Here is a 12057-nt window from a genome sequence, read left to right on the forward strand (position 1 = left end):
TGCAAGAGTAAAATATCAAAAAGGCAGCAGAAGGTCCACAGTGACATCTCTCTCCAGTACAGTCATCCTGCTACTACCTGGAATTTCAGGGGTTTGAAAAGGTTTTTTCCCCAGAGAACATTTATTTCTAGAAAGCTGCAACACACCAGAGAGTCATTCTTTTCCACCTGTATGAAGCTGCAGAGACAGGATTCATACCTCTCTACTGCAGACTTTTGAATATTAAAAACTAACATAATTCAACACACAATATCAATTACTGAAACAATATCTGGTGTAGACACGAGCACTATTTTGACTGTGCAGAAACTGTGTTGGTGTAGTGGGGAGTGCAGCCCTTGATCTGTTCAAATCTCTTACCCTCCCCACATGCTAATCATATAATCACTTTAAGGGACAATTTACTGGTTTTAAGCTGACTTATTCCATGCAAGGAAGAACATAAATTACCTTCCTGACAAAGTTATAAATAACTGAAACAACACCTTCGCCAGGAAAGGTGAGGTGGGACTAGACAGAGCTCAGGCACAAACTGTTCCACACATTTAAAACCTTAAATGGCAACAACAGAAAAATACTCAACAAGCATTTATCAGTTTTCCAGATCTCATGTACCAAACCTACCACACATCTGTGCTCGTACAACCCAACATTCTTCAGACATGTGTCACCTGAGCAGCCTACCAACCTGACATGCATCAGCCAACACCTGTGGATGCCTGAAACTGCTCCAGATTTCTGAGTGACCCCAAATCCCCACTTTCCCCACCCTGGCATTGTGTGGGCTGTCTCCCACAGCAACACCCTCATGGAGAACCTTGTCCAACTAAACTACTGAAAAAACCTGAAAAGCCTCCAGTGATGGGATTTGAAGACAATTTCCCAGTCTCAAATCAGGAAACAGAACAGCAGTTCTATGACACAATCACTTACAAAGAGCTTAAAATTTCTTATTCATAAGAAGGACTGAAAAACTTCTACTCCAAGAGTTACTACTACACTTGCTAATGCTGGTAAGAAAAACTTGCCTCACAAAGTAACAGCACAGCACATCATCAATTAAATTCATCCCCTTCTCCTACCTGAGCTGCAGCTCTCTCAGTATCTTGCATATAGATACCAGCACTTGTTCTTTCTGGGACAGGTTGAGATTTTTACATTCATTTTTAAATCACAGTTGCTGTGAGAAAGGCAATTTTACAAGAACAAGCCATGTGACTTCAGTCACACAAGAATCACCCACAATTTATGTAAACCAGAACATGTAGACTTGCAAATTTTCACCAAGACAGCTCAACATCTGCAATATTTTATTATGCTCCAAGACAGATGTTAAGCACAACCTGACTCTGAGTGCTCAATGTAGATCAACACAATTTACAATTGGGTTTATAGAGCATTTCAAAGACAGTGAGAACTGGATGTGCATCAGAGACAACCTCAAGCAGCACCTGCACCTCCACTACTGACACTCTTCAATGAGAGTTTAACAACTAAAGAGTCAAGTGCTCACAGGATGGGGGAGTCTGACACAGGCACCAGTTGATCTCAGATCCATTCATCTGGGCCTCTATACAGAGCTCACAGTGCTGCACAGCTTATGCTTTTTGCTTAAGAAAGCCCTTTCCAATCAGCCCTATTCAGAGAAATGTTTGGGGTATGTTTTTACAGAGTTTTCCTGGAAGTACTGAGCACCACTCACTGTCTACAGCTGCACAGACACAGTGCAGACAACCTCCCTCTGTCACTGATGCACTAATACTGAAATTAAGTGGGAAAACAAGAGCAATTCATTCTTATGTAGGGATATTGGTTTTTATATGGCAGCTAAATTTCGGTTCAAACACTGACAAAATGACAAATTCAAGGAAAAAAAGACTAGAATTTCTAGGTAGCCTTTGCCATACATGAATCTCAGCCCTGAATCTCCACTTACCATCGATGTTGAGCATCATTTTCCACATGGCAGGTCGGACTGACTGATGGAAGCCAAACCAGACCTCCCTGCCCCCTCCCAGGGGGTGGTCATAGCCTTCTGGAGCTGAGAAGAAGGAGCGGCCCACAGGGGTGTACCTGGTGAAACAGGTGGCCACACATTTATGTTCTTGCTTTCCAAACATAAAATTTGTGTAACAAAGATTACAACACACAGCATTATTATTTTTTGGCATTTTGTGCACCAGCAATCTGTGCCAAGAAGCAAGTATAAACAAAATATCCTGAATGCTTCTGCTCCTATTGCAGTGCTTTGAAATTTGGATAAAAACATATACTATTTTTAGCAATGCACAAACCACTTTCAGTTTTTACAACAAATCAAAAACCAAGTTAACTTACCCTTCCTGATTTTCTGCTTCAGGAAAGTGGAATTCCCACCACAGCAGAGTCTGTACAACAGCCTGACCCTTAAATACCATTTTTCCTATTTCAGAGGGAACTTTTGAATACAAGATACATTGAGAGAAGCAAAAACTATGGGGGAAATAAAGAATTAGAGGAGATGATGTTTCTCTCACAGGTAGAAAACAGCTGCTCCTGAGCCTCCACACCTCCTGTTTTGTAATGCACAGGCATTAGCACAGAAGTTCACATATTGAGATCTGGGGAAGCTGAGGAACACTGGATTCCACAAAACCACAGGGCACTTTTTTAAGGAGTCAGCTACACACAGTGAAACCTATCAGAGCAAAGCCATTGTGCTGCCTAAAGCCAACAAACTTCAAAAGTAACTTTCATCAAACCAAATCAAAAAAAGTTAGCCTTCTCTAAATGTCAGGGTTCTGAGATAAAAAAACAAATATGAGAATTTGTTAGGACAGGTATCTGGTCCCAGCCATGTATTTCAGACATGAGAAGTGTGCACTGGTGGTAGTTTATCAATAGATTAAAGAGATTGTGCTTTTCACAGGCAGTGCCATCACTTGGCTCAAGCTGAGCAGAACCAGGATAGCAGTGCTACAGCTGACTGGAACCTCTCAGCATTACAATGAAGGCCTGTTATAAATGCCTGCTGTTTCTTGATCTTTTCCAACACACACATCACCTGCTCTGCCTACAGAAACACTTTTACAGGACTGGCTACAAGCTCCCCATTCAGCTCACCAGCTGTGCTGCAAAGGGGAATGTGCAGTTTCTCTTTTCACCTGTGAAGAAATGGGGATGAAGGTCTCCCAGTGGGGATACTTCAGGTAAAGACAGACTGCAGGAAGACAGTGAACCTACTTCATGGAGGGGAGGTGTCGTAGCACCACATCGACAGCATGAACAGGGTTAGTGCTGATAGGTTTGTCTAGTTCCAGAGGCTCAGGCAAGGTTCTTCCTGTCAAAACTTCATGCAGCAAGTGCCAGCTCACCCGAGAAACAAACTTTATTGACACTTTGAAGGGACGATCTTTTCCACCTTCTCCAGGTAGTGTCACATCCAAATCCACCTGGACAGGGAAGGAAAGAAAGAAATAAAAAGCAGCTTTTTAATCTAGAGTCTGGTACTCCTTCCCATAACTGAGTCAGAGACTTAAAAACTCAGATATTGTAGATACAGCACATTTGAAAGTACATTATCAAATACACAAAGTGAAGAGAACTGGGCCCTGACCAAAAATTTTTTGTAATCTTAAATCATAAAGCAACATATTCTAGAAAAACTCTGGCTTGTTTTTTCAATACATCATAAGATCACATGTTACAGTCTAAAATGAAATGTTTTAATAGATTTTGCTGTAGAATGCAGCTACTAAATTCTACAGGAAGTTCTGAATGCAACTATTACATGACTATTTAACACACTGGAATTTGCAGGAAATACATCAAAAGGACTCACTTTTAATTGTAAGATACTTCCAGCTTTTCTGAAATCAACAATATTTAAAGTTGGGGGTTTTTTCCTTTCCTATGCAGCTGCTACCAATATAACATCTCCCAGTTATCTTACCCCAGTAGTGGCCACAGGAAGTGGATTGGCTGTATAGAGGCTTCTTTTCCCATCATAAACTGGTCTACGGTCCCCAAATATTGTCACTTTAAAATGCTGCACCATAGAGTCCACCACGTCCCTGGAAATGGGGATATTCACATTAAAGATGTTTCTGAAGAAGGATCAGACCCAAGCTAGCTCCCACTCCCTGGTGTTTTGCTGAAGTAGTTCTAATAAACAATACTTGAGTGAATTATAAACACCCACTGCTATTCCAAGGTGCTTCATACTTTAACTAAATAAATAAACACTACAGAATAAAATCAGAATCAACGCAAATGCTCATAAATACTGGGAAATATTGGTACTGAAATAACTTCAGAAATTCCTAGAAATGACCAAGGCCTTTGCATCATCTTTATTATGGAAAACAAGGGCACTGTTACCTTGGGAAAAAACACAAATTGGTATTGTGAAAAAACAGTACAACCCCCAAGGGGAAGCTCTGCCAGTTCATGGTACTGTCTGCAGCAATTTTATCTGCTCCTCAGTTGATAAGAGTTTTGAATTCTGCCTACACTGGTTATAAATATAAGATGCCCTAACAAAAAAGGCTTGACTTTTAATCCTTAAGTTTGTACAAAATGATGTAAAAGCCTGATCCAATTTGGACATAATTATAAATTCACCTCCCTTGCTTTATTATAAATTGATGGCAATAAAGGTTAACCTGACACAAGCACTGAAATGACACTTGAAAAACCATAATGAAATTTTCAGCTTATACAAAAATGCTTCTTGAAGCGAGTAGTAGATTAAAAAGAGACTTTTGGAACACCTCCAACTGTAACAGGCCTTTAGGATCTGAATTCTTTGGGAGGTCTGGGTGTTTCAGTGGCACAGAATGGAAACACTTTCCTTCAGCACGTGCAAACCAGCTCCTGCATAGCAGCAGCTTCAGGCACCACATCCTGGCCAGGCTATATTAACCCAAAGTACTTCAGGAAGATGATAAATATTGACTTCCTCTTCAAGCTGAATGAGCAGCAGCACTTTCACCTCCCAGCTGGGAGGTGAGGAAAAGGAATGAAATTCTCCCTTTCACAACTCTTGTTGTTATTCAACATTTGCAATGGTATAATTTACAAGACAAATGTATCTTCTCACCTGTTCACCCTCCGAGGACACTTATCTGGTTTGATATCCACCTCATAGAGGTAGACATCAATCTTTGGGATTTCAACTTGGAAGCAGTTGGCCAGCAGTTTAATGGGTTTGCCCATGGTGCCATAGCCGGGACGTCTGGGCACCATGAGCAGGGGCTGCGCCCCCACGGGTCCTGCAAAGGAAAAATCCCACAGATCAGGAGAAAAGCACAATAGACAATCCCCTGAATCAACTCCCAGGACAACCAGGTGGGCACCAGAGCCAGCACACTCGAGGAAAGGAAATCAGCTGTCTCCAACAGCATGCTGCTCATGAAATTCCAAACAAATGCTTGCCCATTATTAATCCTTAAGCCTACACCTACATCTAGACTGTTCTATTACTCATGAGCTTCAGTGATCAGCATGAATAAAAGCAGAAGGTTTTGTTTAGGAGATTTCCTAAAAAAAGCCCAACCAAAAATCCAAAACAAAACAAAACCCACCCCAAAAATAACGCAGAAAATTTTATAAGTGTTTTCTGAACACTCTGGTAATAACCAAGCGGCTGCAGAGCACAAAAATACAGAAGTAGCTCTGGACTGATGCACAGGATTTGAGATAAACTCTTCATTTCAGTGCCAATATCAGCTTAGTCTTGGAAGACAGATTATTCTTGAACTTTGCTGGCTGAAAATGGATGAAGAGTAAGACCATTACCTCTCATCTAACTGCCCCCATAAAGCCAATTTGCCAGAAGAGTAAAGACTCAGATTAACACAGGATTGTAAAACTCTTGCTTATTTGTAGGCTAGAGAAGAATACCCAGAACTGCTCAGAAAAACATACAAATCTGCACTGAGATAAGTATTTTGAAAAGTAGTTAAAATATCTGCCCGTATTTGTTCCATTCTCATCTATTTAATTTCCTTTCCTTTATCCTGCATCATTTAGGTGAGAACCCTCCACTCAAGATTTGCATTACTCATGCCTGACAAACACAGTAGTAAACAGCCCATTTCCTAGAATTTCTACTGGCATTTCCAGTACTGGCATTTCCACTCAAAAAATACCTTTTCTAGTTAAGAAACAACAACAAACCTAAAATGCTCAGTGGTCTGAGTTTTAAGAAGTTACTCATGGTACAAATGTCCTGATTTACAGAGCATTTGAGCAAGGTAGTGCAAAGTTCTCCCCTCTCCTCCTACTCAGTGATGCAGGCAGCAATTCCAGCCCACTCGTTTTCATCGCAGAGTTAAAATGTCAAGTGCTGGGAAAAATGTTTTTTATTTGCCTTTTGAATAATCTCCATAATTTCTGTAAAAAAACCTGCATTATCTTGAAGAAAATCATGTCCTGAGAACAGGTGAACATCAAAGCCAAGTTCCTCTGTAACATTTGTCTGGCTCTACCCAGAAAACTACTGAAAAATTCTGAGTGGGGCTGGCTTGGAGCCACAAGATAAAACAAAACAGAAACCAAGAAGCATCATTTAAAACCCGCTCACAGACTCTGCTTATGCAAAACTTGTTCCAAGCATCTGCTCTCTTCAACTTTTCCTTCATTTTAATACTCTCACATGAGTAAAAGCAGCCCTAGAATTTACTCCAGCTATATTTGCAGAATATAAGCATAAGCAAAAAAAAGTTACTACTAAACATTTGAGTGGCATAAACACGTCAACAGCCCATATTAATATTCTGAAGACATACACATCACAGTTTATATTTCGTTCCTATCTGCAGGAAAGACTAACAAAACTGCTGAAATAAAGATAACATCAAAAAGGTTCTTTTAGCCTGGTCAGCCTTGTACCCACTCACCCTGGAAGAAGTTAGAACCCAGATTTTGGCAAACAGGAATTAAGTGACCAATAAATGAATCAGAAGTGCAGGTCTACACACTGTTCAGGTGTATTTTTTTAAAAAAAAGCTATTTTGCTATTATTGTGTGAATCATATGCTCCCTTGGACAAATGAACTTAAGAACATGAGTATGCCAGTACTGTCCAAATACAGGAGCACCCACTCAGCGGACCCTGCTTTCAAGAGATACTGACTTGCCAGATTCTGTTGTGAAAGTCTTGTGTCAGTGGCTTCAAAGCTGTGACTCAAATCCCAATAAAACACAAATAACCAGCGACGCTCTGGGGACGGTTCTGCCGCCGATCTATCGGTGACTCACCCAACCTCATGCCTAAGTCCTGTGTCAAGCCCATGGAAATAAACACACAAACCAAAAAAATGCAAAGTACTATTATTCTACAGAGTACAGGATGCCCGAGTGGCAGATCCTTTCCTTCAAGGCCTTTACCCATTGCAAAAACAACAAAGGTCGAGGCAGAAAAACCTTTCTCAAAGCACAGCACAGTGAGGCCTCCTCCACAGGGGATGGAGCAGCTCCTCAGTGCTTCCAGAGAGTTCTGCACTGCTCAGCTGCCCACAAGATTGAGAGAAGAAACTTCTTTGTGTTAAAGAAACCAACAGATTCTGCCATTACAGCACCAGGTATGTACGTACCATAGAACCACAGAATGGTTTGGATTGGAAGGCACCTCAAAGATCATCTCATTTCCAGCCCCTGTCATGGGCAGGGACATTTCCACTATCCCAGGTTGCTCCAAGCCCCATCCAACCTGGCCTTGGACACTTCCAGGGATGGGGCAGCCACCCTGTGCCAGGGCCTCTCCACCCTCACAGGGAAGAATTTTTTCCCAATATCCCATCTAAGCCAGCCCTCTGGCAGTGGGAAGTCATTCCCCATCACTCCAGGCCTTGTAAATAGTCCCTCTCCATCTTTCCAGTAGGTTCCCTTCAGATATATGCCCAGGACGTTCTTAAAAATCCCAAGAAAACTCCCAAACCAAATCTGTTCAGTGTACTGGAGCAGAGCTCAATTCATAAAACCAGCTGAGCAAAGTCCCCAGCACTAAAACCCAACCGATTTATAACAGAAAACAATGAACACAAACAGGAACAAAAACTGGTGTCTCAGACAGATTCTTGGAAGGCTTTTGTGCAGCAAGGGAGCACGTCTCAAGCTCAGGGAATGGTTTGACTTGGAAGGGACTTTAAAGCTCCCCCAGCTCCACTGTGGAAGTCCCTCTAAAGGTTCCAATGAGCTCTGAGTGAGAATCTTTTCTTCCACGGAAGTATCGATGCTCCAATCAAGCTGAAACAGCTGAAAGGGACGGCGATTCCTCGGCAGCCCAGCCAGCACACGGACATGTCTGGCCTGCATCCAAACATTGGCTGCACCTACCTAGCAACCAGAAGAAGCCCTGTCGGAATAAAGCCTGAACACAACGAGCAGGAGCTCAGAAACCTGCAAATGCTTCCAACACACCATTGTACGAAAAACTGCAGCTTCTGGCACACGCGGTGTTTTTACAGAATGAAGAAAAACCCTCATCTCCAGCAGGATGCTAATAGGAAATGCAGATTTCCTTACAGAAAGGGCCATCCCCACCAAGCTTCCAGTAACAAAAAATTAAACTCTTTCCCACTGTGGCTTCAGCGTTATAACAGAGGTAACTTAGTAGTTTTATTTTTGTTTATACAGAAGTTCTAAATCCAACTGAAAGGGTGTTGGAACAGCCCAAAACAGATCATCAAGGCCTGAGCAGGTAAATACAACTTACTCTGGCTCAGGACCATTGTGGAACCGATCCCAGCCCCAGGCTGGAGCTGCACTGGGGAGAGCTAGAGTTCTCCATGGAGGGGAAAAATAAAAAGATTCCCTTTCACAGGGCCCCTGGTCTCTACTCAGAGGCCCAGCCTGAGGAGTTCTAAGAAAATCTTATCACTAGCAAAAAATAACCTAATTCTGGATTAAAAAAATACACAGAGAAGATTTGATTCAAATGTTGGTTTCAGTGATCAAGCTCCGTCTGCCAGAAATCATGAATTGCCTTATTTCTGTCACTCGGCCTTGCTGGGTGGCATTACATTATTTATGAGTAATGCAATCCATGTTTTCTAAACATTCCTCCTTGCAATTTAGGGTTTGGTTTTTTTCAAGGTTTCAGATACTAAGTCATGTTCAAACTCATCAAAAGCCAACATTTTGATGCTGTGCTCTGTGACTGCCAAATACTGGTGTGGTAACTCATTCTGGCCTAATGGACTTACAGAAGACACACTGAAGTGTTTCAGGAGAATTTAAAAGACAATCAATGCTTCTGAACCATTAAAAAATCTAAATACAAAAAGCTTTAAGCCCAAAAAAGCAGCTTATATGCACATAGTGAAGTTAATACCCAATTGCTCTGAGAGAAGAGAATCTGCCAGCCCACACAAACCCTGCGAGAGTTTTCCCTGGAAAGTATTTCCACAGACCAAAAATCAGGAAGGTAAAAATTAGCTCAAGAAATACTCTTGGACACCTTCACCCCTGAGGAAATAAAGCTGCGAGGATGAAACAGTTCATACTGTGAGTCAAACAACTTCCACAGCAACTCCAGAGGAAATCTGCCACTGTATCTCACAGCAGAATAAAACTTTTGAAGGCAACTATGAATCACCCCCTTCCCTGCTCTACCACACCCACAAAAACGGGACTTTTAATGGGCTTCCAAAACACTACTCTGAATCAGAGAGGGAAAAGCCACTTCTCAGGATTTTTTTCTGCCCAAAGTTTGTATGGAAAATAAACAGAACATTGAGGATGCCTGTAGCGCTTCATTAAAAACTGAAATTTTAAAAAACCCAATCCAACACAATTTAACAATTTTAACATGAAAAGCTGGGAGCTTTGAAAGAACAATGTAGGGCATGGAAATGAAGGCAATCAGCACTGATATGCCTTGGTTACACCACAGAACATCCCTTGTTGGTTGAACCCTGCCTTTTGGAAGTTTACTGAACGTTCTCCTGATGGAAGTCCAATAATGCCTGACCTGTGCCGAGAGCAGCTTTTCCCTCACTCCACTTTCTCCACTGAACATTTTATTGCTGCTCCTCAGTTTGGTTTCACCACAACCCATGCTCTGAGCAGCCACTTTCACATCCTGCTCCTACTTTCAGTGATGTTCAAATTCCATGGACCAGGAGAGCTGTAATACTTCCCAGATTCCTTAGCCTAAGCCTCTCAGACATACAGCACTGCTTCACCAAGATGTCCTGGCACTTCCACACTCTACTTCAGGGATACTCACACACCAATCTTTGTTCCCCCCTCTGCTTATTTTATCCCATGTTTTCCCTTCATGCACAGAAAACAAAGCACATCTCAGTGTCTTTATTTTTCATGACAGGGCTTTAATCCTCATTTGTTCCACCAAGGATGGTTTGTGTCCTGCTGTTCCAACACCCCCAAGACCTGGAACATGAACACTGTGCTTAACACTTCCCTCATCACAGAACAGACATAGGAAAAACCATCCATCGTGCTGGACACCACCTGAACCCACAAGGAACACTGCAGCAGCTTTGCTAAAGCCCAAAAACAGGTAAATTCACTCCAAAGAAAAACTAAACAATTTATGGGTTCTTCTTGCAAATCTGTTTATCAAGAGACAACTACAATAGCACCTGGTTAGAGTTTATTTAACACCATGTAAGAGAGCATCATATGATTTCCACCAGATTGTTGAAGTCCTGCATCTTAAAATATTCTCAAGCCAGGCAACAGCTGAGGTAGGGAGTTTTTCCAGCCAAATCCATCATTGTCTTTAAATCTCCAAGTATGTTAGAAAAGGATCTCCATATGGAAATGGGAAGGCACATTTTATGTTGACACCTTCGGTCTCAGTCTTGCATTTTCACCACCTGTGGTATCTATTCAAGTGATAGACAGGGAGCTCCAGGTGGCTTTGGACATTCCCTTTGCCATCGAGGTACAGCCAGGGAACTGACAATTAAACACTGTCCAACCCTGAGCCCTCCTCCGCTGTTCTGCCAGACTTGGAATAAATTATCCTGAAAAACTGAATCAGAACTTCCTTCTCCAACCCTCAAAACGCATTTAAAGCACAAAGTTGATAAATACTGAGTATGTGCTTTCCCGGCAAAAGGATCAAATGGCCAAAACATGAAGATTTTCACAGAACCACAGAACAACTTGGGTTGGAAAATACCTTATGCCCATTCCATTCCACCCCCTGCCATGGGCAGGGACACCTTCCACTATCCCAGGCTGCTCCAAGCTCGGTCCAACCCGGCCTTGAACACCCAAGGATGGGGCAAACACAACTCCTCTGGGCAATAACCACCTCGGAATGATGATTGTGAAGCAGCACACCCAAAGGCACAGGGATTAGCCCTAAAACGCAGCGTGCTGACACACAGGGGCCAAATCCCCGGGGTGAGCCCGGCAGGAGCTGCTCGGGGGAGCGCTGCCCGGTCCCGCCGGGCTCTGCGGGTCCGTCCCTCGGGCACCGGCACGGCGCGGGTTACGCAAGCCGGGCACACCGGTTATGAAATACCGACAATTCCTCCTCCACCTCCGGCACGGGAAGCAGGGCACGGAGAGGCTCGGCCCCGGCTCTGCCCGGTACCGGGGCCCTGCCCGTGGGGCTCCGCTCCTCCCGCCCGATCCCCCACGGGATGGACTCGGCCCGGGCGCTGTCCCGCCGCACCGGGGAGGGCACCGGGAGTTTTGGGGAATGGCGCGGGGGACCCGTTCCCCGACGCCGCCGGGCCCCGCCGGGCCCGCGCTCACCTGCGCTGCCGATTTCCATTCATGGAGCTGGGGCGCAGCCGCTCGGGGCTGCGGCGGCCGGCGCGGGACTGCGCTGGGCGGCGGTTCCCTCCGCCGCGTTCCCGACTGGGCCGCGCCCGGCGCCGCTCCCGGTGCCGCACCCGGAATTCCCGGCGCTCCCGGTGCCGCTCCCGGCGGTCCCGGCCCCTCACGCGGCGGCGGAGGCGGAAGTGGCGTGGCCGCCCCGCAGCCCCGGCTCGCGCGGCCGCTCCCGCCCCGCCGCGCGCGCGCCCCGCACGCCGGAAATCCCGCCCGCGCTTCCCCTGCCCCCGCGCGCGCCCCTTCCTTTCCGGGGGAACG

At 44.3% G+C, this 12057-nt stretch overlaps 1 protein-coding gene across 1 annotated transcript in view; it reads right to left on the reverse strand.

The window, feature by feature from the left end:
• Nucleotides 1–11806, reverse strand: part of AGO3 (argonaute RISC catalytic component 3) — a 33150-nt gene extending 21344 nt beyond the window's left edge. The window contains exons 1-5 of the mRNA XM_033080515.1: nucleotides 11719–11806; nucleotides 5081–5252; nucleotides 3932–4052; nucleotides 3223–3431; nucleotides 1937–2073 (exon numbers count right to left, since the gene is read on the reverse strand). Coding sequence (XP_032936406.1) covers nucleotides 1937–2073; nucleotides 3223–3431; nucleotides 3932–4052; nucleotides 5081–5252; nucleotides 11719–11737 — 658 coding nt within the window. The 5' untranslated portion in view covers nucleotides 11738–11806. The remainder of the gene's footprint in view (nucleotides 1–1936; nucleotides 2074–3222; nucleotides 3432–3931; nucleotides 4053–5080; nucleotides 5253–11718) is intronic.
• Nucleotides 11807–12057: the final 251 nt, after the last annotated feature.

The sequence above is a fragment of the Catharus ustulatus genome, chromosome 26 (genome assembly GCF_009819885.2).
Source record: "Catharus ustulatus isolate bCatUst1 chromosome 26, bCatUst1.pri.v2, whole genome shotgun sequence".
In the NCBI taxonomy this organism is placed as follows: Eukaryota; Metazoa; Chordata; class Aves; order Passeriformes; family Turdidae; genus Catharus; species Catharus ustulatus.